Source organism: Apis cerana, linkage group LG14, assembly GCF_029169275.1.
Source record: "Apis cerana isolate GH-2021 linkage group LG14, AcerK_1.0, whole genome shotgun sequence".
In the NCBI taxonomy this organism is placed as follows: domain Eukaryota; kingdom Metazoa; phylum Arthropoda; class Insecta; order Hymenoptera; family Apidae; genus Apis; species Apis cerana.
In genome coordinates, this window is record NC_083865.1 from 7224989 (window position 1) to 7251345 (window position 26357).

The 26357-nt window shown below is 38.8% G+C and overlaps 1 protein-coding gene across 11 annotated transcripts in view; it reads right to left on the minus strand.

The window, feature by feature from the left end:
• LOC108000705 (uncharacterized) overlaps positions 1-26357 on the minus strand; it is a 306652-nt gene that overhangs the window by 46195 nt on the left and 234100 nt on the right. For all 11 annotated transcript variants that reach the window (XM_062084417.1, XM_062084420.1, XM_062084426.1 and 8 more), the window contains one exon: positions 13930-14008. In XM_062084417.1, the coding sequence (XP_061940401.1) occupies positions 13930-14008 (79 nt within the window). The remainder of the gene's footprint in view (positions 1-13929; positions 14009-26357) is intronic.

Consider the following 26357-nt stretch of genomic DNA (forward strand, 5'->3'; position numbering starts at 1 on the left):
TGAATCACGAGGGGAGGGGAAAGCGAATTAACTCCTCTTTCTCCTTTTTCTCCTTTTCCTCCCCCTGTTATTCCGCGGATTCGAGGATGAAATGATGAGCGAACGTGGCAATAATTACGTAGGAAAATGTCTCGTTGAAGGGAGATATCCCTTTGCATTTCTTCGTTGTAAAATAATTAATTCAACTGGAGGGGAGGGGGCGATTATCGGGTTGGAATTAAACGGAGACGCGAAAAGGGTGATTAAATTTATCGGAATATTAACTCTACAGATGTCACTAATCAATGTTGTTTAACACATAGTGGAGGGGTTCCCCGAGTTATGCGGCGGTTTGCGGTAAGCCAAACGTTATCGAGCAACGCATTCAGATACGAATAGCGTAGAAGGAACACGCGCGCGTAATCACCAACATTAACGCGGCATTCGGTAATACACGATACTAGGCTACGTCACTAATAATGCACCGTTTCCTAATAAATTACGTATTTACGTTTTACAACGGCGGCCTCGAATGATAAGCACCTAAATCAATAATGGCGTCTGGTAATGCGGAATACGGCAACACCATCAACAATGCAATATCCGTTAATAAATTATGTTTATGGATAGTTTCGAGTATTCCACGTCTAAATTTCCTACGCGGGGATGTCGCGTATCGATTTCATTCGTTTAAAATTCATTTAGAAAGGATTTTTTTATTTTATGGAATCTACTCTACGGGATCGAGACCAGTGGATTTCAATCGTTCAACTGATTACTTAATTCCTTCAATTTTTTTTTCATTCGAACAATTCCATACAGAAACTAAAAAAAAAGGGCGAAATTTCCATCTAATTTCACTCTTTCTCGAATCTTTATTAACACTGGGGAGAAAAGGAGGGCGAACGAGAAAGGAATTATCGTTGGAACGGTGTAATAATAAAGATACCGATCTCTCGCGACGCTTAAGGGATGGTAAAAATGCAAAAAGATCATTGCTCAAAGTGTTGTTCCACTCTGGCAACGCGTAAACAACGCGTCCCGGTAATACGAGTCCTGCCCTCATCATCCTCTTCCCTCGTTATTTATTCTCTAAAAAAGAATGCAATACCGGCACGGAGAGGAGAGGAGAGAGATATCAGTGGCGATAAAAGTTGGGGGTGCCGCAAAACGATCTCCGTGACTCCCCTTATCCGACGTCGTATGTAAATGCCGGCGTGTTTTCTGCCCGTGGTATACACAGAAACGGGCCGTACAGCAAAAGGAAAGTCGCGTTATCTCATGTAAATCTTCACGGTGCCACGATAAGCGTGAATTTCACCGCTTGCTTATTAATATTTATGTTCGGTGTTAAGGGTTGGAAGGAAACCCTCCTGCTGTACAGAGAGGTTCAAAAAGCGCAACACGGAAGGGATGAATTTATAGAAAAGCGTGTCCCGAAGCTTGTTTAAAATTGTTATTATGATGTGCGATTCGGTGATGTTTTAACTCTGCACGCGAGGCATTTAATCGATGAACCAAATCGGGAACCGAGAAAGATTTAGTCCTGATCCCGAGAAGTTGATCGAGAAAGGAGGATTGAGAGTAAAATTTTTGGAAAATTTCGTTTCGATGGAAATTTATTTTGGAATTGGAAATATAATTTTTTTTTTGTATACGGGATATTTTACAATTTAATATTTTGCCGTGTATCGTGGTATCGTGTTGCCAAGTTACATTTAAAAAATGAAAATAATACTGAAACTTTAAGGGTTGCTTTTATGCCCCCGAGATTATATTTCATTAATAAAAAAATTGCTCCATATATAATGTTATAGTCTACATACATTCGCAGTGTTTCCATATAAAACAGAATTATTGCTGTACTTTTGCGATTGTATGAATAAGGTTGGATTTAAATTATTTATTAGATGGAAAAGGGGAGTTATGAGCATCGTTGAAACGCGATGTTGTTTATTTGTTTTATTTAAAATTGGAAAATATTGATCATATGATATTTACATGCTTGAATATTAACGCGTAATTACTATTTTTGGTATTATTTTCGAGATGTAGTTAAGCATGAATTAAAGATGGAAGATCGACAAGGGGTGACGAATATTTCTTGTTTTCCAATAAATATAACTTTACTTACGAAAAACTATATATATATATATTTTTTCCGATATTAATTTTATCGAAAGATCCTGTATGTTTTTTATCAATTGTAAGAAAAAAAACTGCGAAACTCATCAATTAATTAATTTAAAATTAGAGATACACTTCTAACAGTTTGGAAATATATTTTCAAATGTATCCTATTCCGAATCCATTTGAAACTATTATATAAAGAAAAATCGTTGACAATTGTAATTAAATTAAAAATATAATATAATATAATTTTATTCTCAGATATATTCATACCTGAAAATCTGAAAATAAAGATTGTATTACGTATTTTTATATTTGATATCTTAGAAATTAAAACAAGAGGAGAATTGCTCGTGTAATTTGAGCATTTCTATTTCTCATAAATCGGGAACGATTCTCCATATAATTTTATTCTCAGATATATTCACACTTGAAATAAAATAAAATAAACCAGAACGGAATGCAAAATAGAATGTTATCTTCGTTCGAATCGAAAAATCGATTCTTCGAAGTCGGCGGAAAAATTAGCTAAATCAAAGTTACGAGTTGGAAAAATTGTACGATCGTGGGAATCGTAGTTTTCATCGTGTTTCTGCATCGTATCGCGTTATTATTATGTAAATAACGATAAGAACCGGGCGTGCAACGTGGGCGTCGGTTTCAACAAAACGCGGTTTCCGCTTCAATTCGTGCTCGCAGGAAAGTGAACCAATTAACCGAGTTTTGTCCCAAGGGATGGGAGGAGGTAAGTTTCGAAATACCATTAGCTATATTAATGCGCTTCTCCGCGGTGTAGGTCATTCCGGGTCAGAAATGTTAGACGCCAACTCTCGGGGCCAGCTGTACACTTTTATAGTCGGCGCAATCAGATATAACAACGGGATATCGGCCATTACACGCGCAAGTTACAGTCTACTGGAATCTTCCGTGCTATCGTCGTGCTATCGTTAATGCAACAATATACAATCGGTGATTTTACACAACGAACAGGCGCGCACAACACGTACGTTGTTGATATCAGGGGAGTATAGAGTCCGCGAAATTTACTTCGTAACAACATTCATTACCAGAGCCGAACTTTCAATTAATTTCGAGCGTTTAGCCCGAGACGAGACCCTTTCAACGAGCTTGTTATTCCAACGAACCCCGTTTAGTCATTCCCGTGAACGGGAACGATTTCTTGACAGAAATTATTACTTCTCCCGTTACGCCATTTAGCCAAAGCTTCGTTTCTTCGCAACCACGTACGCGACCAAGAAATTAATATCGCGAATCATCTCCTGGGAGAGAGATTTCTTCATTACACTTTACTCGACGATTTATTTTCATCAAGCTGGATTTCACCACGATATTCGTATAATAATATTTCTATAATTTTTCTTTCTCGCCCAATTTTCGATTTTTGCGTGAAAATAATTTTAATTTGCGAACAAGTTTGATCGACATTTTGTTTCGACCAAATTATTTCTACTTTCAATCCACTCCGTCCCGCGTTTGCGACGAAAATTAATTTTATGGATAATTATTTATTTCCATCGAATATTCTTTGTTTGCGCACAATTTTTTCCTTTATTATTATTATTATTATTATTATATTGCTATTTATTTCATCGAAAAACAATATTTCCTCGTGTTGCGTGAAATTATTAAGAACGTGTTAGTTTACCGTAATTCAGGAAGAAGTTCGTTAATATATTATACTTTAGCTTATTACAAGCACGGTGAAAGGAGAACGTGATCCTTGCGAGCAAGTAAATTACGCTCTCTTTGTAAAGCGAAAAAGACAAAGATGCGGAATATCCGGCGACGTATTAATTTTCGTCTAAACGAAGCAGAAAGGGGCCAGATGATAATTTACGTGATTATCCTCCTTTAATCCATTAAAGGGGCAAATAGTGAAATAATGCAATTCTTATGCACGTTATTCATCATTTATCAAAATAAATTTAAAATATATTTATCTCAGGATGAATGCCCTATTCCAATCTGATGTAATCCGAAATAATTTCGAAATCCTCTTCAGGGGGAAATTTTATTAGAATATCAAAGTTGGAAACCTCGCTTTCTAATTAACGATCGATTGTCTCGCTCTTAAGAAAAATTCGCAAAGATTTTCTTGTGAACGTAACGGAAGATCTTCCACATCTTCATCAATGTTTCAAGTGTTTCCTAATGTTCGAGAGAAAAAATACTTGAAAAAATCTTACAAATCGAAATATCATAAATTTCCTCGCGAGATTAACGATTCCTCTCGAGAACAGCTATTCGTGAAAATTTCATAAATCGAAAAAAATCTTCTTCCACGATGGAAATTAAATGAAAAAATTTCTCATCCTCCGATTATTAATATTCCAAGAGTATGTATGTATCTCCAAGAAAAGCTGGTTGCAAAAATTTCTCGTACATTTCATTTTCCAATTATTAATATTTCAAGAACGCTTATCTATGACTAAGAAAAACAACTGGTTGCAAAAATTCCACCACGTAGCGCAATCAAAAGAAAGAAAGAAAGAAAGAAAGAAAGAATTTTCTTCCACGCGGAAATTAAACGAAAAAATTTCTCGTATACATTTTTCCCCCAATTATTAATATTTAAACAGCCCTATCTCTAGAAGAAAAGCCGGTTGCAGAGAAACGTTTCGCAAAAAACGCAATTAAAAAAAATCTTGCTCCACGCGAATGTACGTATAAACGGAAAAATTTCTCACACAAATCTCCCGTTTTCCAATTATTAATATTTCAACGACTCCTACGTCCTACCCCTAAAAGAAAAACCGGTTGCAAAAATTCCGCGTTAGCGCGAATCAAAAAATCTTGCGGAAAAAGAAAAAGGAGGGGAAAAAAGTTAAAATTTCTCGCATACCTCATTTATCCGATCATTAATCCCCGAGTCAAAGGGGTGGTTACGAGGCGAGATTATCGAATCCGATTTCGTGGTTACCGGTCAACGCCGAGTATCGCCACTTCACCGTGAAATATTAGCCCGGGGATCGGAACGATTGCAACAGACCTGTCGATTCTGCCGGAAGTAGTCTTCATTCGTCACTCAACCGGTGAATCGATGTTCCGTGCACGCGAACCCGATGTCGAACCTTGTCCTCCGCCCCCTCCCTCCTCCTCCAGCCCCCCTCCCGATCGTTTGCCCCTCGCAAAATAGCTCGAACGCGGCGTGAATTCCTATTGGCCGAGAATTTCCACACGTATATATTAATTACACGTATATTGATAATAACTCGTAATATCAAACACGGTCCAAGTTTCAAGTCAAATTATGGTAATAAATTGTCGCCGGGAACCGTCCTCTTATTGTGTAACAATTAAATATTAATTATTGCAGGGAGGAGAATTTATGTAATAATAATAATAATAATAATAATAGTAATAGTAATAACAATAATAATAATAATGTAAATATATATATTTTTGAAGATAAACTATCTTTGGATCTGTTTCCCGATTTTTTGAAAAAATATTACGCGTTTACGATATGATTATGTTTATTTTAGAATTTTTTTTTTTTTTTTTGTTTCGTAGTAGCTTGTATAAGTATTTGGGAAATTTAGTTACCGTTTTATTAATTGATTCGAATACGTTAACGTCATATTAATGATCCTTGAAATTTTAATTTCATAATCAATAACGTTATATTCCAATGAAATATCAAATATGTACATGCAAATTTATTATAATCAAATATCCCCGGAACCCGGGCGCATAGGTAGACCGCAAAACAATTGACGTCCTGATTTTAATTGATACTCGATTAATGATATTTAGTATCAATACGAGGTTGATTAATAATTACGTAAATTTAGTACTGTAATCGGTAATTGTTATACGATGTGGATTGAACAGGGAGAGGCGAAAGATAAAATGTAATATATAGTTGAAAAAAAAAAAAGAAGAAACTGAAATTGAACGTATTGCCATTTAATCGCGATTATAAAATGGAGAAAGGATAATCGCGGGAGGAATCTATCGTTATCGAAACTTGAATTGGAACGAACGATTATTTCGTTAAAGAACAAGTTTCACCAAGCCTTTTTCAATAGAAATTTCAATGGAAATTCTAACCTGACAATTCGAATCCGGGGTGGAAAATGCAAATTTGCAAAGTTTCGATCGTAGAACGCCACTCCTACTACTGCAATTCGGGAAAAAAGGATAATTTGGAAAATGATCGAAAGAGATCGAGAGGAGATCGATTAACGAAATTGGGCCAATTTGAAAAACAATTGTTTCGCTTAAATTGAAAAGTTGCAGTAAATTCTAGGAAACGACGATGGGAAGAAAATTTGTGAAAAAAATCCAAAGTTAAACAATTGTTACGCGCACCACCCCCTTGGTGGAAACGGATTCCGAACTCGGACGTCATCAAGCCTCCATTACATTAACGAGACAGAGACAATCGGAAACGAGTAAACAGCGCGTCTCCGCCACACCAGATTTCCCTCCAATCTGATACTGACAAATTGCCCACCAACTATCCACGACAAACTTTCCCGCTACGTGACCGTATTACGTTGTTCCCCGTTCTCCTAGACCGAATCAAAATTCGTCGAATCGTTCGACCGTAGAAAAATGCACGAGCGCACGGAGGGGAAAGGGTTGGAGAACCTCCATCGGGATTGGCGCGTCGCGATTTTCCATCCACTCCCGTGATTCATCGTTCGCGGAATTTCCAACGTTCCTCCTTTTCTTCTTTCTCCTTTCGTCTCGAGACCATCTTACCAAAAAAGCTCACGATTCAATTTTGAATCGTTTCCGAATTTTTATTCCGTCAATTTAATCCGATCGACTATTTTTTATTCACTCGTCTTCTTCTTTTTCAAAGAGGAGGATAAATCTCTTTGATCGTTCTCGAAAAAAGATTTTTATCACGAATAATCTAATTTAAATCGTTAGTTTCTATTTCTTCTCCAAAGACGATCTTAAATTTCGTCTTTAGATTCTTTCTCGTGCAAATGTAACTCGACCCAAAACTTTCATCTCATCTTTTCAGAAGGAATTTGAGGAATTTCGGAGAACACATCTACAACCATCTTTCATCATTACACCCTCTACGTTCTTTCTCTACGACGTTCACCCTTAATTCCTCCCCTATGGCTCCCGCTAAAATAAATCCCTCGATAAATCTTTCGCGAATCGAATGGAGGGAACGATCCTCGTACTCGGGTGCCCGGGGTCGTAAGGCCCGAACCGCAGCCGTTACTGCGGCCCCTGGGTTAATAATGTATAACCTAATCCAATCATCACGATTCATCGACAGTTTTCTTCTGTCTCGAAAAGAAAAAAAAATTCTTCAATTTTTCGCCTCGCCAATATTTCTGCCCCTTTTTAAAATCGAGACAATCGTGTTGACTGGCCGCGAGATCCTCAACTGTGAACAGTGCGATAGAGGAAGAGGGGGAAGAGGGTTGGACACGATGGTGCGTGCCGTTGACGTTAATTATGTTTCCCCCCCATCCCGCCCGTTTGCAAGTATAATTTTTTTAAATGTCTGGCCGTTACCGTGGTGGACACGCACGCGTATATTATAAAATATAGCTTAATATGCAAATTTATTTGCCCGTTCCGCCGGACGAAACATTTGCATCCCCTGCGGGGGCGGACGATTACGAGAATAAAATCGATCCGTGTTCGACTCGATTCTCGAACGAGACAGGAGGATGGGGGAGGGGTGTTTTTGGGGAGGGTAGAAGGGGAGAGTGGCGGATTGACGGCTGCATTAAAGCGCGACAGCGGAGAAACGAGGGTGGAAGTTTTTTCGTATTAAGTGACGCCTTCGAGATATCGCCTTCCACCACCCCCCTGTTTCGGTTTCGGCGGTTTACACTCGACTTATTTATCCCCAGGTTACAGGTAGTGCGATGTCGCTTTTGTCACGCGTTTGGAATCTTGTTTCGTTCCCTTATGCATGTCGTTTGAAATCCATTTAGGGGTTGATTTTTGGGGAAATCGTTTTACAAAGGATAAAGGGATAAGAGATTTTACGAGCGAGGGCGGGGAGGATCTTTTTTAAAATTGGACAAGTTGGGGACGATACTCGTTTTTCAAAGGGATATAATATAAATCGCGAACAAGTATACGGTGCATTGATCGAGAACTTGCGATCTGGCACGTTTCGTTACTGTAATTCAACTGCTATTTCTTTCATCGAGTCAATCTCCTCCTCGAGTGCATTATAAATTTTCACCACCCTCCGCAATTTTCCTCCCTCATCGGATGGAAACGCGTCCCGATGATCGCGAGCCCAAATAATAAAAAGCTCGACAAACCTGATAAAAATAAAGGGTACCACTCTCATCTCAAACCCGATCCAAAGAACCTCTATTCTACTTCCTTACCCCGTCTTCATCGTCATCTCCGGCAAATCTCGGACGCAACTGCTTGCGCCGCAGAATTTTCACTATCACTCCACCTCCGGATCATCCTTCGTATTATTCCCTGCCGAATCGATGAACGAACGCCGCTGTGAAACGAAACAAGAAGGGGAAAAGGAGGAAGAGAAAGGAAAAAGGGGAACGCGAAAGAAGAGAAAGCAAGAATCTTTCCGTCCAACGTATTTCACGAACAATTTCTTTCAACGCCGACGAGGCGGCATCACGACGCGCATTTACCTCGAAACTCTCGAAGTCCGCCCATTGTTCACCGTGGAAACTATTATAGTCACTTTTGCGATGCCTGTTCGCGCTCGTCATTCGCTGGATGACGGAAAATTACATCGTCGCCGAGGAATCATCGAGAAAAAGTGGCAAGCGTTCAACGTGGCGCTTGGAGGGAGGGAAGAAAGAAAGGAAAGAAAGGGAAAAAAACCTCGCTCTGCCTAGTTGGACACGCGAAAATCGCCGCGAAACTGCCTTTCTCCCTGTGAAAATTATACGCGCGCGTGTGTACGTGAGATTCTTGTGGAAGAGTAAGGAGGAGGGGGAAAAGAGGAACGAGAACGTAAGGAGGGGTGGAAAACGGAAGAGAAAGCCGGGGAATAGACTTGATTCGCGGAAAGGGCTATCGACGTTTTCCCACGACACTATCTGTTGCAGACATCTCACGGATAATGCATCAGCCGGCGCGAAATATGTTTTCCAGCTTTATCTTTTTCCCTCTGTTTCTTTCTCTCTCTCGTCGAGGCCTCTTCTCCCTTCGCGAAACTGCCAGACCATCGAGGTATCCCGCGAGTGTGGAACTGCGTGCGCGGTTGTTTGAGCCTCGAGTTGTTCTTGGATTGGTCTCAACAGCGTCTGAGACGAGAAAGGGTTGAAACGACGGGGTGGCGGCGCATTCGAGATCGCGAAACGATATTAACATAGAGGAAGGGGGTGAAAATTTGTCGAAATTTTTTCTGTACTTCTCGAGATTTCTGTTATCATTCGATTTTTGAATTTTTTCTCTATTCTTATATGTAACGATTAAAACGATCGGGAGGACATTGTGTCTTATAATTAAATATGCGGCATCAATGAATTACTCGTTCGATTTTTATTTTTGAAATTATATTATCGCTTTGGAAATTTGTCCATTTGCAACTTTTCATCGTTTGCTTCGAGTATTAAATATCTCTTTTTTCGAGTTTCCACGAGCCGCTTCAGACGATTACCAATTACCGGAAAAGGAATAGAAAGTTATCGAGCAACTCGATTCGAGAGGGAAGATTAAAACGAACTTGTTAAAAGTCTAGTTAAGTTTGTACGTGTCTAATTACTTATTCCTACATTAACACAGCACGCTGTTCGTTTAAAATTCCCGGCCAGTTGGTAAAATCACTTTAATTTCGTTATATCCCGCATACGGGAAGGCAAAAATTCCTTTTCGTTCGTTTGATCGTAACATGCAGCGACTATAATTTATACGGCAAAAAATATACAGCAGGGAAAACGAAAAAAAAAAAAAAAAAAGAGGGAAACCCTCGATCCTCTTAGACCCTTCAAACCTTTCGTTCTAAACATTCCAAAAAATATTTCTTACAATCACTCGAATATCCAACGTTGACCTCTTGTTGAAATTTCAACAAGTCGATCGATCGATGATAATTTTTTTTATAAATGCAATTATACAATTTTTAAATAAAATTCGCAGAGAGAAACTCTACCCGCGTAATCCTAATATTTTTCGCGTAGGAGCTCTCGCGCCTATCATCCCTCGAAAACTTCCACCCCTTGCGCATCACGACGGACACAATGGCCAGGACGGCGATTTCACTGTCTCGCGGGCAAGCAGGCCTGTGTTAGCCAGACAACAACTTCGCCCCGCTCCAAGATGCCTCGACGGTAAATGACGTGACGTTATAAAGCCGACAATTCCGTGAAAACGTCTGACGGACAATGGATGGTAGGTTCGTAGTAGATCCTGATGAAGTGGACAGCCGTTGCGTGTGCAAGCAATTATTTTCATCGGTGGAAAGGGATCTGTGCATTATTGTTTTTTTTTCCAAGGCAGATATTTATTCATTATCGTCCCTTTTGTCTTTGCACGATCCGAATATTTCATTTCGAAAGAACGTCGTGAATATATTCAGCATTTGTTACGTTGTTGTTCGTCGCGTGATATTTATTCTTTCCTCTCTCTCTCTCTTTTTTTTTTAAATAATTTAAATAATCGGATTAACAAGTGTTTATTATTCGATGTAAATTGTGAGACGGTTGGAAGAGGTTGCAATAAAAATAGCCAGCTATTATATAATATGAATATATATATATATATTGGACAATCTTGTTTTTAAATTTTTCGCCGATAACGTCTCTGATGCGTGGATCAAAGCATAAAATACGACAAGGTATGTTGAAAGTATATTAGAAAAGGAGAAATATGAATGAAACGAGCGTAATGCGGTGGAGAAAATTAATTCGAAAATTTAATGGAACTCGCGTTAATGAGGGCACGGATTTTTAAATTCTGACGGTATCCCCGGAATATATCATGTATCCCCCGAAATGAGCAACGCTTAAACGGGTAAGGGTAGTTTCACAAAATTTTCTCTCCTCTCCCCCCTCCTCTTCCGGTGATGGAAAATTTTTGCTCGAAATTCAACAACGAATGGAACATGGATTTTTTAAAAATAATCCGAAACCATTTTCAAGTGGATTTCAATTCGGATAGGATTTCGTTGAAATATCTCGCGTATAAACGTTTTCACACAAACAGGAAACAAAACAGAATCGGCCAATAATATTACGATTTTTATCACGTAAAAATGTAAACATATTGGATATTCACATATACAAATTTGTTCGAATGAAAATGTTTAGGGAATAAAATTAATAGAAGTAATAGCGTGGCTAATTGGCTACTTTTTCCAAAGGATGAAATTTTTCTTCCTTTCGTTCGATAATTAATCCGGATGAATATTTCGTTTTTGTTAATGAAATTGTTGAAAATAATCGATAATACGATAACATTACGTCTATTAACGGTCTATTTTAATTTTTTATGCATTATAGAAATATAGGAATTTCGATATTACGCGATATTCTTGCACAAGTGCCAAATTATACACATATAACGCAAAAATTCTGAATCTATATATTATACATCGTATATATTTTTTGTATTTTTACGTGAAAATTTTCATCGTCAAAAGCAAGACGGTTTTACGATATTATGCCATTATGACGAAAATTTTCATTAAACAGTTTCTACTGCGAAAATTTATTTTGACAAACAATTAACGCGAAAAAAAAGGAAAAGAAAGAATCGAAAAATATCAAGTTATGCTATAATAATAATTTTTTATTCCAAAGATGAACAAAGATAAAATATTTTCCAGAGAATTTCACGAAAAAAGGAAAAGGGGAAAAAATCAGGAAATCGTATTAATAAAATAACACATCGCAATAACAATTATTTCAAATATTATTCCAAACAAAATATTTTATCCCGCTAAAGACAAATAAAAAAAAAAAAAGAAAAAAAAAGGGATACATCGAAAATCGGTAAATAACCCAAAACGGGTGTGCATACTAAATCTTGCTTAATATTTCCAAACAGGCCAATTTCCCTACACGCGTGAAAGAGCAACGTTCAACGCAGGAGCGTATTTCAACGGAACCGTGCTATATTTTCCGATCGAGCGAGGGCCGAAAATTTTCCGAATCGGCCGTTTCGACCATCGTCGAAAAATGATCATCGTTATTCCTTTCAATTTGCCGCGAGACTATAAAAAAAACCAAAAAAAAAAAAAAAAAAAGAAAAAAAAGAAAAGAGAGAAAAAAAAATAGCAACAACCGATGCACGAATCGGACTCGGTGGTCGCGAAATTTCGCATTGTACCGCATGTTTCGACAAATTTTAAACGTCACGCGAGAAAATTCATTTCTGCCCGCGGAGAAATATTACGGCGAAAAACGGGTGGATCGTTAAATTTTAACAATCACGGTTTACTGCTGTTTTATATTATAGCTATCTCCCGAATATGCAGGGACGGGGCAGGGGAGGGGAGAGGGACAGACCCTCTCTCTCTCTCTCTCCCTGGTAAAATGCCACCGTAGTGTCTGCATAAAGTTTCGATGGGTCCAAACAATCGGTGTCCGCTCGGACTTTAACCAGTTGGGCAGAGTTTGCACGACTCGTTTTCTTTGGACGGGAGATCGTGAAACCAGATGAAACGCGATACCACGATACGACGTCGACGGTTTGCGGAAACCTGCGGAACTCTACTACCTCTACCAATGGTGGACAATGACGGCGGAGGGAGCAGGAAAAGCTGTTTTGGTGAATGGAAGAATGGAAGGGAAAGCGATATCTGTGTCTAATAGATATCTCGATATTGGAATTATTATTGATCTTTTAATTTTTAAAAACGATATTTACGAAGCTTCTAAAGGATTCATCAGTGAAATGAAAAAATGATGAAAAGAAGAGGTATAAATAATCGAGGAACAAATAGAGCATAGGAAATATGCATATACGTATATAAAATTCAATCGAGAGACTCATAATCTTTTTATACCCTCTCTCTCCAGTTAAAAATCGACGATTATTCCTAAAATAGAATCACTGGGAAAAGATAAGAAGAAATGATCATCAAGGATGGAATGGCTAGACGAGTAAAAACAATTCAATTCAGTGGAATCATATCGCGCAAGAATAAAATACACACTTACAAGTAGAACGAAACAGCTATGACCAGACGAGATCTCTACCATAACTTCATCGTACGTATATTTCAAAACTAATTCGTTTATCCTTTAATAATAAATCCTAAATTAATAACATTAATTATCGGATTCTCCTTTCCACAGTATTATCATCTCGAATAATTTCCAGATCCAATTTCCAAATTTCACCAAAATCCAACAATCGGTCAGAACGAAAAGGATCTCTCTTCTCTCTCTCTCTGCTCAAAATCCAACGTCCAGTTTAATCAATTTAAATGGCAAACAATCGCGAGCATTGGGATTAGCCGGCGATTATAATCGTATTTCGTTTCCGCGTTTCTGCGGGAGGAAGTCCTCCCGATTTCACGGTCACGTATCTTCCATAAAACAACCCTCTCGTCACGTTAGCATCAAAGCATTTGTTTGCCGCTGTTCTTAAGGCGATCCCTCCCGCGATCTGAGGATCAAACCTAACTCTTTCGACTTCTCGACGGGACAAGATTTATGCGCGACTCGCGCGGACCAACCTCCTCGTCCGAGATGCGATCTCGAGGCTTAGGCCGGATGCCAAGTCTTATATATGTGTGCGACTATATGAGATTTTTCATTCCATCTACTGGTCTTTATTTCTCTTTCATCCCCCTCCATTTTTGGATTCTTTTCTTATCACCAAGGAATTCTCGTCAGTCTGATATTTAAACGATAAAAATAACACACGTCTACTCACCAATCGTTGCCAGTCTTGGTCACGTTCTGTCGCTTGCGCCCAGTTTGATGGGGTTTCGGCTCGGCCACCATGTTAACGTCTGCAAGAAGAAAAGGATGGTCAGATAAAGAATCGAAATTTCGTAAAATTTAATCTTTAAATCTAAGAATCAACGATTCGACTTAAATAATCAACGGATTAAATACCGCTATGCGCCATTTATCGTTAATATTATCGTAAAAAGAGCGAGGGAATAAATGGCGATAGTGGTGGTGATGATGGTTACAGCGGGGATCGCGATAGAAATCTGTCTCTTGGCTTAATAGCCGGCTCAAATTAATAAAGCGGACGGCAGCAAAGGGGGCTTAACGTGTCCGCAAACAGTTATTAATTTCATCCCTTTGCGGCGCCCGTTTCTGTACCGTGCTGGTTCTGTACAGCCAACGTGGATAATGGATGCGCGTTCGAGTGATCAGTACAGCAGTTGAGCCGTTGTGTCAGCGAATTATCCATTCTTCTTTTGATGGGGGGGGATAGAGAGAAAGAGAAAATGAAAAAAAGGAGATAGATAGGTAGATAGATAGAGAGAGGATTTTATTCTTCACGGTTGCGGTGAATGAAGGCTTTGGCCGTGTTTTTATCGACGTTCGATAAGGAAGGGAGAGGCTTACCGTGCGAATTAATTTCGCGGGAAATCGATGATCAAGGAAATTATCGAGAGAATCTTAATCCGTCTTAAAGTTAATATCGCTCGATTGATCGTGATTGGCTCGATTGTAGTCCTTCTAAAAATTTGCTTTATTCGTTAAATATTCTTTTTTATTCTCGAGAATGTAGTTCAAAATTGGTTTAAAATTATGACCACTTCTTCATCGTTATCGAGAATGATGATTCCCTTGACAGGGAGCACAAATATAATCTAAGACACGGTAGCAGACAAGCCAGCTGACTCCTCTACTGGGTGTGCAGCCAGTACGAAACACGACACAAGACCCATCCTTTGTGTAACCTAGCCAAACATCCACAGTGCATGCAGACCGAGCGACGAGGGTGTGCATACAATCCACCGTAGCTAAAAGTCAGCTTTATTATGATGGCTACTTGTACGTAAGATGAGGAAATTGTTTGTACACCGCTTTCCAAATGATTTGCTCATTTATGTGAGAAGAGATCCTTCCTATAATCCAGGAAAAATATAACTTGATCGAAATGACATTTTAAAGTGTATCGGAAGAAATCGGTCACAAAATTTAATTAAATCGACGATATCAAAAATTGTGTTGAAAATTTCATTGTACATATATATATAATAAAAGTGGATATAATAAAAAATTAAAAAAAAAAACAAGAAAATTTGTAAAAGAATTTGGAATCAGAATCAAATCTATTATTTATTCCTCTCACAAGGTGTTATATTTATTAAAAAGAAAAATAGAAAAGGTAAATGAATCTTTCACGAGATCGATATTCGAAGATGAATTTTTCACGGGAATTATCGGTAACAAAGTTAGCGAAGTAACCCATTCATAGACGTTTCAACCGTGGAATATTAATGTTTGAATAATTTCTGTTTTCTGGGTGGTCGTAAACTAATCTCTACGGTAGCATGTATTTACTTGTGCCCGTTGTTTACCGACTGCACACAATGCCCGAACGTTGCAAATACTATGCACAAATGTGTATTAAATCAGAATATTCGTTAGCAGTTGATGCGGAATTAATGTAAATGAACACGTTAATATTAGTTGACACACGTTCTATGTGGAATAACGTAATAACCGTATATAATAATATACTATATAAAGATATTACAGTGATTAAACGCGAATAAATCAATATCTCGACAATCTGTAAACTTATATCTTACGTGCTATTCCATTTGCGAACTTCTCTCTCTTTATAGTAAAACATTTTATCATTTCCTCCTTTTTTCTTTTTTTCATTGCATACGTACGAATACGAATCGCGACCTATTTCCAATTTTCATCCAAACTATTTAATTTTAATATATATTACCGGATCTCAAGTTCTTTGACATTTCTTCGATTAAAGAATTAAAATCTCCTTTATTATCGTACTCTTGGAAAACTTTTACTTGAAAATGTCTCATAAAAATAACTCGGATACCAACAGATCCAACATCAAGTCCTTTCCAATAAATTCGATTTTTTAAATTTAAAAAATTAAAGTTTAAACCGATAAAAATAAATCTCGATCGGTTTCTTCTTCCCCACCAACAACAAACAAATTAAGCAAGTAAATCTAAACGCTCGAATTATCGAGCCCGAAAGAAATTAGAATTGTTAGAACGTTTTAGCAGCGTTCTAAAGCAGGGAAGACAGCGGCCGATAAGAATTATCTCACCGACCCCGGTGTTACCTAAAACAGGGAAGAGAGAGGGCCGAGAAAAGCGCTTAACTTCCACGAATGTTTTACCAAACGAGCTGCCATAATCCTGGTTAAATATCCAGCTGTATCCTATTCCCGAATCCGGGGGAATCTCCTCCGCTTCCAGTTGACTTTACCACCCTCCCCTCCCTCCCCTCCCGACCGGAATGGAATCCGCGATATGCATAAAAATGTCATTCAACCGAGGCGAATATTCAAAACTCTTGCCGGCCGTATGAATGGCCGTTTTCATCGCGAATGAAATTATATCCCGGCTAGCCACTTTATCTCTCTTTAACTCGCGGAATATAAAATTTATTTCGACGAATAATAATCCAAGTTGGTCCTGACTTTTTCTTTTTTTTTTTTTTTTTGCCCCCAATCCTCTATTCACGGCGGGGGTGGAATGATTTTTTTCGTAAAAGAGCGTTTCGATCCTTTATTTGTAACTTCGAAATTTTGAGAGAGGGAGAGAATCGATGTTGGACAAGTGGGACGAGTGCGAAGACAGTTATGGCCAAGCAAGTAGTAGAGCAAGCCAGGCCTGGAGAGACAAGTGGAATAAGATAGTTACGGGGAGACGGTAGTGGATTAATTAAATCGTGGCTAGACGAGCAAGACAGAGTTTATAATTGGACGAGTGGAACGAGGCGTTCTCACGATTATCAGATAAATAGGATAAAACGGATACGAGAAAAGGCAGACGATGGAATGGACAAGTGGAATGAAAATTACTCGAAGTTGATCTCGAGCATCGATAATTAAGCTAAATGGATAGAATTAATATTTTCTCACGGAGGTGAGGAATAAATTTTACGGTTTTTCTTTTTGGGCTAAGTTTTGGTTCATTCGTCGTATATTTGTATATTTCGAAGTTAAGGTTTAACGATTTCTTAACAGAAGAGAATTTATTATGTCTCTGTTCAATTTTCAATTTTGATCCTTAAATTGATGTGATTGCGTAATAAATGTCGACGAAATTTCATCGAGTTTCACGGGTTTAAATTTATAATCGAATATTTGACGATTATTTCACTGAGAATAAAACACGTTAAATATGACTATTCTCGATTTCGAAGCGTTATTCAAGTAAATATTACAATATTTAGTTATAAATCAAACCCATCTTCCTAAAATTTCTTACGCCTTAACACTATCCTATCATCGTGGAATCATAAAAATAACAATAACAATAAAAACCACCCTCACACCAAATTAGAACATTTAAAATCGGATCGATGAGTCGCACGAACAACAACACACAGTCCTGAAATCAGCACAGACGCGCGTATCGCACGTTTCGTGCATCATCCTTCCTCCAGTCATTCGATTCGAAATCGTGGAAAGTTTCCTCCTCCACGACGGCGGAGAAGGGGGGGAGGAGGGCTAGCTACGAACAAGGGTATGCGGAAGTCGAGTATCGATGTCATCTGCAAGCACGGTTGAAGGGTGATGCTGCTCCCTATATCGCGTTGCGAATTGTTCTTCGAACTAACCGCGGCGGCTACATCTGTAACCGGCAGCCACGGTAATGGAATATGACAACGTGAGCTGCATAATGATCAGCCGCTTCCCTGCCTCCCAACTTTCTAATAAAACGACCATTGTCGGTGACGTTTGTCCCGTTACGGTTATGCACGGCCATGAAACGACAACAGACGACGACACCGAGTGACCGAGCGGAGGATTGTTGCTGCGCTTACGTGTATGTGCGTGCATATATATATATTTAAGGTGCGAAACGATGGAGAGACCGAGGATTAACCGAGGAGAACCTAGAAATAATATCCTCTTATTACGTTCGATTGCTATTAATCCGTATCGATCCTATCCAATTTCTGATTTCTTAAAATAAAATTTTAATAGAATTCCGAGCATTTGGACTTGATCATAAATTTCAGATTATTTTTAATATTGATAATAGGATCGTCTTAAAATTTACTTAAATATATATTATAACGATATTCGTGCTCTTTCATAAAATTTCATAAACTGACACATAATACCTCCTCGTTCCACAGAGAACGAGACTGGCCACCAAAGAGATTTCGGATCGGATCAAGAGTGAGAAATTCGGGGCGGATATAACTATGGGGGAGAGGAGGTTGCCGGCAGGGGTATAACGCGATACGATGTTGATAAGTTGTTCCGCGGTGTTAATACGTTAATTAGAATTTCGCTAATTAATACTTGGAAAAGCGATTCAAAGCGGTGGCACGGTCTGAGTCGCGCTTTAACCGACGATGCCGATGAATGGGCGCTCCGATGTATGTAATTGGGGGATCGAGTGACGTTTAAGGTTGATATTTTAAGGATCCGTGTCCTGGCCAGACACGCGAAACAACGGTATTGAGCATGATATTTTAATAATTAATTACCGCGATCGAATCACTCGATTATAATTTTGAATTATTATAAATTATCGTTATTTACCTTGCATCGTGATATTGTTCGAGCCACCATTACTTTATTTATCTATTAAATTTCCCCGAAGGAATATTTTACATATAAAGAACATGATCGAATCATAATCTAAATGAACAAAACGAATCTTCGAGACAACATTTTGACAAATCGATATTTTTTCCGAATTTAAGAAAAATCATATTCCGATGACAAGGTTGGGAAAACATCAATCACCAATCACAATTTCAAGCGTGAAATCTATCCGTCCACCTGTATCGCTCTTACCTGTTAAAGTTCGACTTGTCACGTCCACGTCGCGCGAATCGTCATTTCACGGCCGGCCGCCAACGTTGCATTAATTGGCAACATTCCAATTACCGGATTATCTACTCGAAACAACTCGGCAATTTGCGGTGCAATTTTATCCGGCCATATCGGTCGGGCTGCTGTCAGTTATTTTCACCCCGAATTCTCATTCTCGTCACGTAGCGGACAGCATGACGAACGTCGCGATTTGTTACATTACACCGGTCCAGTTTTATCCAGTTGGCCGGTTGAAGCGAAGAATGGAAGCTGCGGGGCGACGATATTTTTCGAGAACGAGGGACCAAATTAATTTCGCGCTGCTAATCGTTCCTCGTTTCCGCGCAGAGTAATCATCATCGACACATCGAATTTCGGCCGATTTCGACGTTTTTACAATCGTCGAACTTGCGACGAATCAATTTTCTTCCTTTCTTTTTTTTAAAACACGATTGTTCGAAAAAATGACCCAATGAGTGGTATTTTAACTCGTCTAATCTTCCAATCACGTATTATTATATTAATTGAATCTCCATCATTCACGAATAAAATTTTGCCGCGCCATTGGCGTATAATTTCCATAAACAAATTTTAAACGATCTTGGAACAACGCCAATATTTGATATCGATGAATTCATCGTGAAACTATTACACCGTTCATCATCTTCATTCATCCGACATCATCGTCAAACAAAGCAAGGCTTACTAGAAACATTTTTTTTTATGACTGACAGTTTAGATAATAAATTTCGTGGATCGATTCTTTCAACGAGCATTGACACGATCCACGTAGTTACTCGCTGCCGCAAAATTAGAAACTGTATCCAGAGAGGGAGGGAGGCGCATATTATGCGACAGAACGTTAGAGGGGCGGGCAACGAGATGGTAAAGTTGAAGAGCGTGTTGGAAGATTTAACGAGGAAATTGATCCAACTTCCATCCAGGATGAATACGTTTCTCGCTCGGTGAAAATTGAACTTTGTCCTTGGCCTATACGTAAGGTGGTTATACGTGGTAATTCAGTTTTTACTTACGGGGAGGTACACACGAGCAAGGCATTTATTCTATAAAAATATGCCAAGAGTTCTAATATACATGGAGGAGGCGTGCGAACTTTCTCCCTATAAATATTCTTCTTCCATCTTGGCCGAGTTTTCAAAAAGATCATCTTTGTTTGATTGGAAAACTTTGGGGGACGCGATGAAAAATGTATAATTTAATTATAGAGGAGAAAATTTCGAAATGCTCGTGTCGAAATGGAATTAAGAGAACGAGAACGTTATCGATAGAAAATCGGAAGGAAGGAATCAACGGGTTGAAATGGAGGTAGAGATTTGGAAATTTGTATTAGAATTAACCGATATAATATAAGAATTTCCAACAGAGAATTTCACTTGAAATAAGAGCAAGTTTCAGGGAGGAAAGATTGCGTTGAAAGAGAATTTAACGGTGAAAAAAATTAAAAAGAAGAAAATCTGTTGCGAGAGTGATCGCATTGAATGGGAAGAAATAATTGGGACAAATTATCCGAATAGGAATTTCTATTAAAAAGCTTAAATTAAGACGAGAAACGAAGACCGATTTTATCTCGAACAGAGAGGAGACACTTTTGTTATTTTGAAAAGACCTGTTGCTTCGATTGATATTTACAAAGAGAGAAAGACAGAAAGAGAGTAACAGAAAGAGAGAGAGAGATCTTAGACCCGAATGAAAATACGCAAATATAATACGCAACAGTAAATGGTAATGGTCACATTTTCATAAAGACAAACGGGCCGCTGTATTATAAGCCGCTTATGTTCATTACAGGGTGAAAGAGCAGGAAGAAAAATGAAAGTGAAGTAGGAGGGAACCATTAATGCTTGCTCTGCTTTGAGGGTTGCAAGTGTAGCGAGAGGGGTGGCGTAATTCAAGCAAATTAAGGGCAAAAATCATCCTCGTCCTCGTTTCTCTTTTCGCCTGTACCGATGTATCGTTGTCGATGAAAATAAATAATTGTTTATTCATTCATATACCATTTTTCTTTGATTATTTCCGTCATCCTCCACGCCGCGAAATTATTATGCAACGCGGAATTCACGTTGCGTCTCGATAAATAATAAATTTTCACCGAGGATCAAAAGCGACGGATAATTGGTAATAATCCTACAGCGTCATTTTATTAAACAAACATTCCACAAAAACCCTTAATACCGAGCAACCAGAGCCTATATACCATTTGAACGTTTAATGTTTATCATTCGTTTATTATGTAGTATTACACACGTTTAATCTTCATCGTTTATCGCTTTCGATATTTTAATACTATTTTTCGAAATAAACGCACACGACATATTTTACGACGAAACGTTTCAAACAAAAAAAAAAAACGAGAAATTTTGTATTCCGTATTAATAAAAATCCTTCGCACGATGCAAATATTTATATTTTATAACCATCGTATTTGATGTAGAAAAATAATTCGCGTGATATAATTTATTGAAATATTCAAAATTCGATCACTGCGTGTCCTACGATTGCGATCAACTGCGTTAAACTGTTGTAAAAACATCGCCCAGCCTCCTATTAACACAATAACAGATTCCCTTCCAAAAGAAAGAAAGAAAAATTTACTTAATTCCCTTCTAAGACAACGTTCTATATACACGTTTTATAAAAAGGATAATTCATCGCTGTATTTATATTCACACTTCAAATGTCAATTATCGTTAATTTATACACCGTTCAACGCGATATTACTTTCTTCCCACATATATTATAATCGTTTTCGAGCCAAGAGACTTTGTTTCACAACGAAATTCATACAACTCTCTCTCTCTATATATATATATACGTTCCTCCACGTGCACCCGCGGAAATCACCCTCTCGTTTTCAACAAAGTTTCGTACCAGCCAGTTCAAACTTCCTCCTCCTCCTCCTCCTCCCCGATCAGCTCGTCAAACACGCACCACGATATATCTAACCGTGGCACGATAGTATCCCCTCCCCTCTTTTAACACTCTTTTCATCGGGGGATGGTGGAGATCTTTTCTCCCCCTCTTTAATTGCGCCTCATTATATATTTGTAACGACGGTTGCAAGTTGTTTCGATCTTTCGCGGCGAAGAAGAATTAATCCTCTCGTTTCGTGATAACCGGACGTTAAAAACGTGGATTTGCAATGTTGCCTCAACTGCCTCGGTGGAAATTGGCAAAACTTTTTACGCCTATCGAGGATGCGATTAACCGGGGTGTGTTTTTCAAGCTGGTTGTTTTTATTGGTTGAAAATTATTCGCGGTGAATTAACTCTTAATCGGATGATTATTAATTATTGTACTTTCGATTTATCGATTTAAAATTGGTTTCAATGGGATTAGAATTAGAAATAAGCACGGGAAAGAAGCTTACTGGATGAATGTAGATAAATTCTAAGTCGTAAGAAAAGAAAATGAATTTTCTTTGAAAATATTATCGCATTAAATAAAATATCATTTATCGAGCGAATCGATTGTTTCTAATAATTCGAAAAGCAAAGTTCACAAATAACTACGTCGTTTCCATCCGAAACTCGCATGTTTGATTTTAATTAGCAGGCCTGGTTAAAGCAGAGTGTCCTGTCGCGGATCTCTCCATCGTTTCTCGCAACTCGGAAATTCATGTCGCTCGTCGAGTTTGCACGACGATGATAGCCGCCAAGTCATTCTCTCGACTGTGCGCCAAGACCGCACGGATGCTACCCGCAAACCGTGCGAACGTCAAAAACGTCGTTTCCGCAACAGCTACGACTTCCGGCCAAGGTTTCGCTTCCGCACAACGCTCGCTACTGCACAGGGACGATCTACACGCGACCGGATAACGCGTGTCCGGCAAATCTTCGTTTAATTAATCCTTCAATTATCGCGAAATAATGTGAAATGAAGATGACAAAGGTCCAATTTTACAAAACTATTAAATATTATTTATCCTTTGATCCATTCAAGTATCGAAAGGATGGAACATCAAAGATCAGAATGTTTGGATTTTGAGGAGAGGCATGCAACAAAAACACTTCTCGCCCCCTTTTAACCGACTCTCCGCATTCGTTCGTGGAACGCAGTTTAATTCTTTCCAAATTCCACGGCTCTTTACTTTCCCTTGTCTATCCGTCTCTCTATTTCTCCCCTCGAAAACTCATCGTCTCGCGATCAGTTGAAGAGGGATGGAAAGAAAAAGGAAAAGGAGGCAAGAAAAAAGAGAGAGGGAGAGAGAGAGAGGGAAGAAAGGCAGAGAAAAGTTGGAAGAAAGGAGAGGAGGGTTGTAACTGCGTGGTAAGGGCCACTGAAAGCGGAGGAGCATTCAAACGAACTGTATTGAACCGGTAGCTACATTTCTAGCCATTTCAACTGAACAGAAGTCCTTTTATATGCATCGTGCTTCCCTGAATTCGTTGGTCAATCCGTCTGCGCGGATGAAACCATCCCCTCGTCTCAACTCGTCTCTCGCGCTGCACCCTCGCATAAAGGCGACCCGTTAAATAAGTGTTCCTTTCCACCCCTCCTCTCTCTATCTCTTTCTCCTTCTATTAAACTGGTTAAACAAAGAGATTCTCAGGAACATGTCGATGAAAACGGAGGGTATAAAGGGTGGCGCGTGGAAACGTTGTAGTTGGGGAGTCGGAAATGGCCGTGATTACTCGTTAAACGAGAGAGGGAAATTGGAAACTGTTTCCAACTGTTTACGGAAAATTTTGGAATCGTTGAATTTTTAAATTCCGACCCTTTTCCACGCTACGTCTGTTTCTTATAAATAAATTAGGAAAATTGAAAACAAACTCGAGAAAATAATCTTTGTTTCCCTTCGATTATGATTAACAATCGATAATAATTAAGGAAAATTACGGAGGGTCGAAAAATTGAAAATTCGTGCTCGATTAATTATCTCCATCCACGAGATCCTAACCGTGAAATCCTGTTCGAATTACGTCGGCGAGGTCGGTGAACCGTGACGCCGAATCTTCCTAATTTCCACTACGGAAAAACCTGTCGGAACGAGGTACACGCGAACCCTCTTCCCCGTTAATTAATCCCGCCACGACTTATACGAATAATCATAACCATCTACATCCGAGACAGACATCGTTTCTCCCCGAGTACACCATGAACAACCAACCGCACGATTCTCGTGTACCTAACCTTTGAATATGCAGATTCCATTTTCGCCAGATTTTCCGAATGTTTCTCCAACATCTTACCAGGATCGTTTCGAACGATTTTAATTAAGTGGATAATATTCCATTTCCTAGTATTTCCTAGTATTCCCTAGTCGGGGGATTTGTTTTAGCAGAGGGAAAGAAGAAATTTTTTTAAGCATTCCGCCTTGGTTTGTTAGTTTTATTAATCATAGAGAGATTCTTCTCTCACGGGATAAATATTAATTTTCATTCTTTTAATACGCGAATTTCGTTTTCCAATATCTTAATAAGATCGTTCCCAATGATTTTAATTGGATGAATAATATTCCTGGAAACTCTCTCTTCGATCGGGAATTTGTTTTTAAAGAGATATGGAAAAGAAAGGGAGGAAGAGAACGAAGAGATGGATCTTGAAAAAAAAAAAATCTAATCTAATCATCGTCTCACTTAGTCCCTCTATTCTCCAAATTTTTCCACGATCGTTCCGAACGATTTTAATTAGCCGGATAAATGTTCCCCCCCTCGTTCCCCTTTGCAGTCGAAGATTTGTTCCAGCTCAAAGTGGTGGAACAAGTTAAAAGAAAGGAGGAAAGGGAGGAAAGGGAGAAAGAGAAAAGAAGCGAGAGAAAAGGGAGGATGGAGAGGCGAAAGAAGCCTGGAGAGGTAAAGGGTGGTGGCGGTGGTGGTGGTGGTAGTTGACTGAATGCTGCGGCTAAAGGGCGGTTCTTACCCTCTTAACCGGTCTAACGTGGAAAAGCACGACCACTTCGACGCTACAGGCAAAGTTTACCTCGCTAATTCATCCGTGGCCTCGCCGTGGAAAATGTTGAAAGGGAGTAAATTTGACCGTGGAGGGGAGGTTCCGTTCCCTTGAGCCGCGCCTCTCTCTCATCGACTCGCAAAATGTATTTTAGTCCCGCTTATAATTAACGGGCAAGTGTTACGAGCACCTGGTGCTGCCGTTGCTGGTGCAGCGCGATCTAAGGAAATTTTCGCGAACAAAACGCGTGATTGGGTTTTCTTTGATCCTGCGATTATTTCCATTGAATTTTGTAGTCACGTAGCCGTGCAAACCTTTTTTCTCCATGTCTTTCGGGTTGGCCGGGTTTGGACACGAGCTTTAAACCGGCATCAACCGAGTCAACCGAGCGAAAGAATTAAAGGATTTCTGCGCTTTTAAACGGCGTATTTAAAACTGATGAAAGCCACATCCCCCGCGGGCCCTTATTCAATGGAATATATTCACTGTTATCGCGCTGTCTATTCTTTCCTTTTTATATTTCTCTCTCTCTCTCTCTCTCTCTCTAAAACGTTCCAAAATCTGATCAAATGGATTCTATATAGTTTTTCAAGAGTTGAAAAGTAATTTAATAACGAAACGTTAACTGCGATACACAACAGAAATTACTCGACTCCGTTTTTAACGTAACTGAGGAGAGGAGAGGAAAAAAAAATGTGCGTTTTGGAACTGCTGGATTGCTTTATCCTTTATCTTTCTCCGTTAGTTCTCTCTCTCTCTCTTTCTCTCTGTCTCTTTTTTTCCCCCGCTTGTCGTTTCTTCCTGCTTTTCAAAGTACATTTTTATCCGTACAAACACATGGGGGGAGGGGACGAGTGTCGTTTCGTTACGTTTTCCATCGTTGTAAATTACCTAGTCTGATACGTTTTTTTTTAAATTCAAAGAGAATATTGTTAATCGGATTACACGTTGCAACCGGGACAAAGTATTATTAACAATGATACAGGTAACGTACGTACGTACATACATCGATATTTTTAAACGAGAATTTTAATTGATTTAAATTCCTCGTTGCGCACATTTCTACATTTTTGTTTCAAAGAAAATTCTGATCTTAGAAATTCTCTTTTCCTTTTTAAAAATTACGAAACGTTACACTTACGATTGATACTCATCTACACAAATCGTTACATATTTTTCCCTTTCCCTTCTTCGCGATATTTCTTACCAACACGTGGAAACACAAATTGACGATAATAATATTCCCTCGTTTTATAAAATACAATCGTACGTAAACGAAACACGATTACATAAATTACGTATTTCGAAACGAGCATCGCGCCTGAATATCGCAAATCAATCGTGTCCATAACGACAACAAAATAAAAAAGAGTAAGACCCAATTGGTGCTTTCTACACATCTTGAAATTTCGAGGAGGACAACGATGCAAAAGCGAACGATA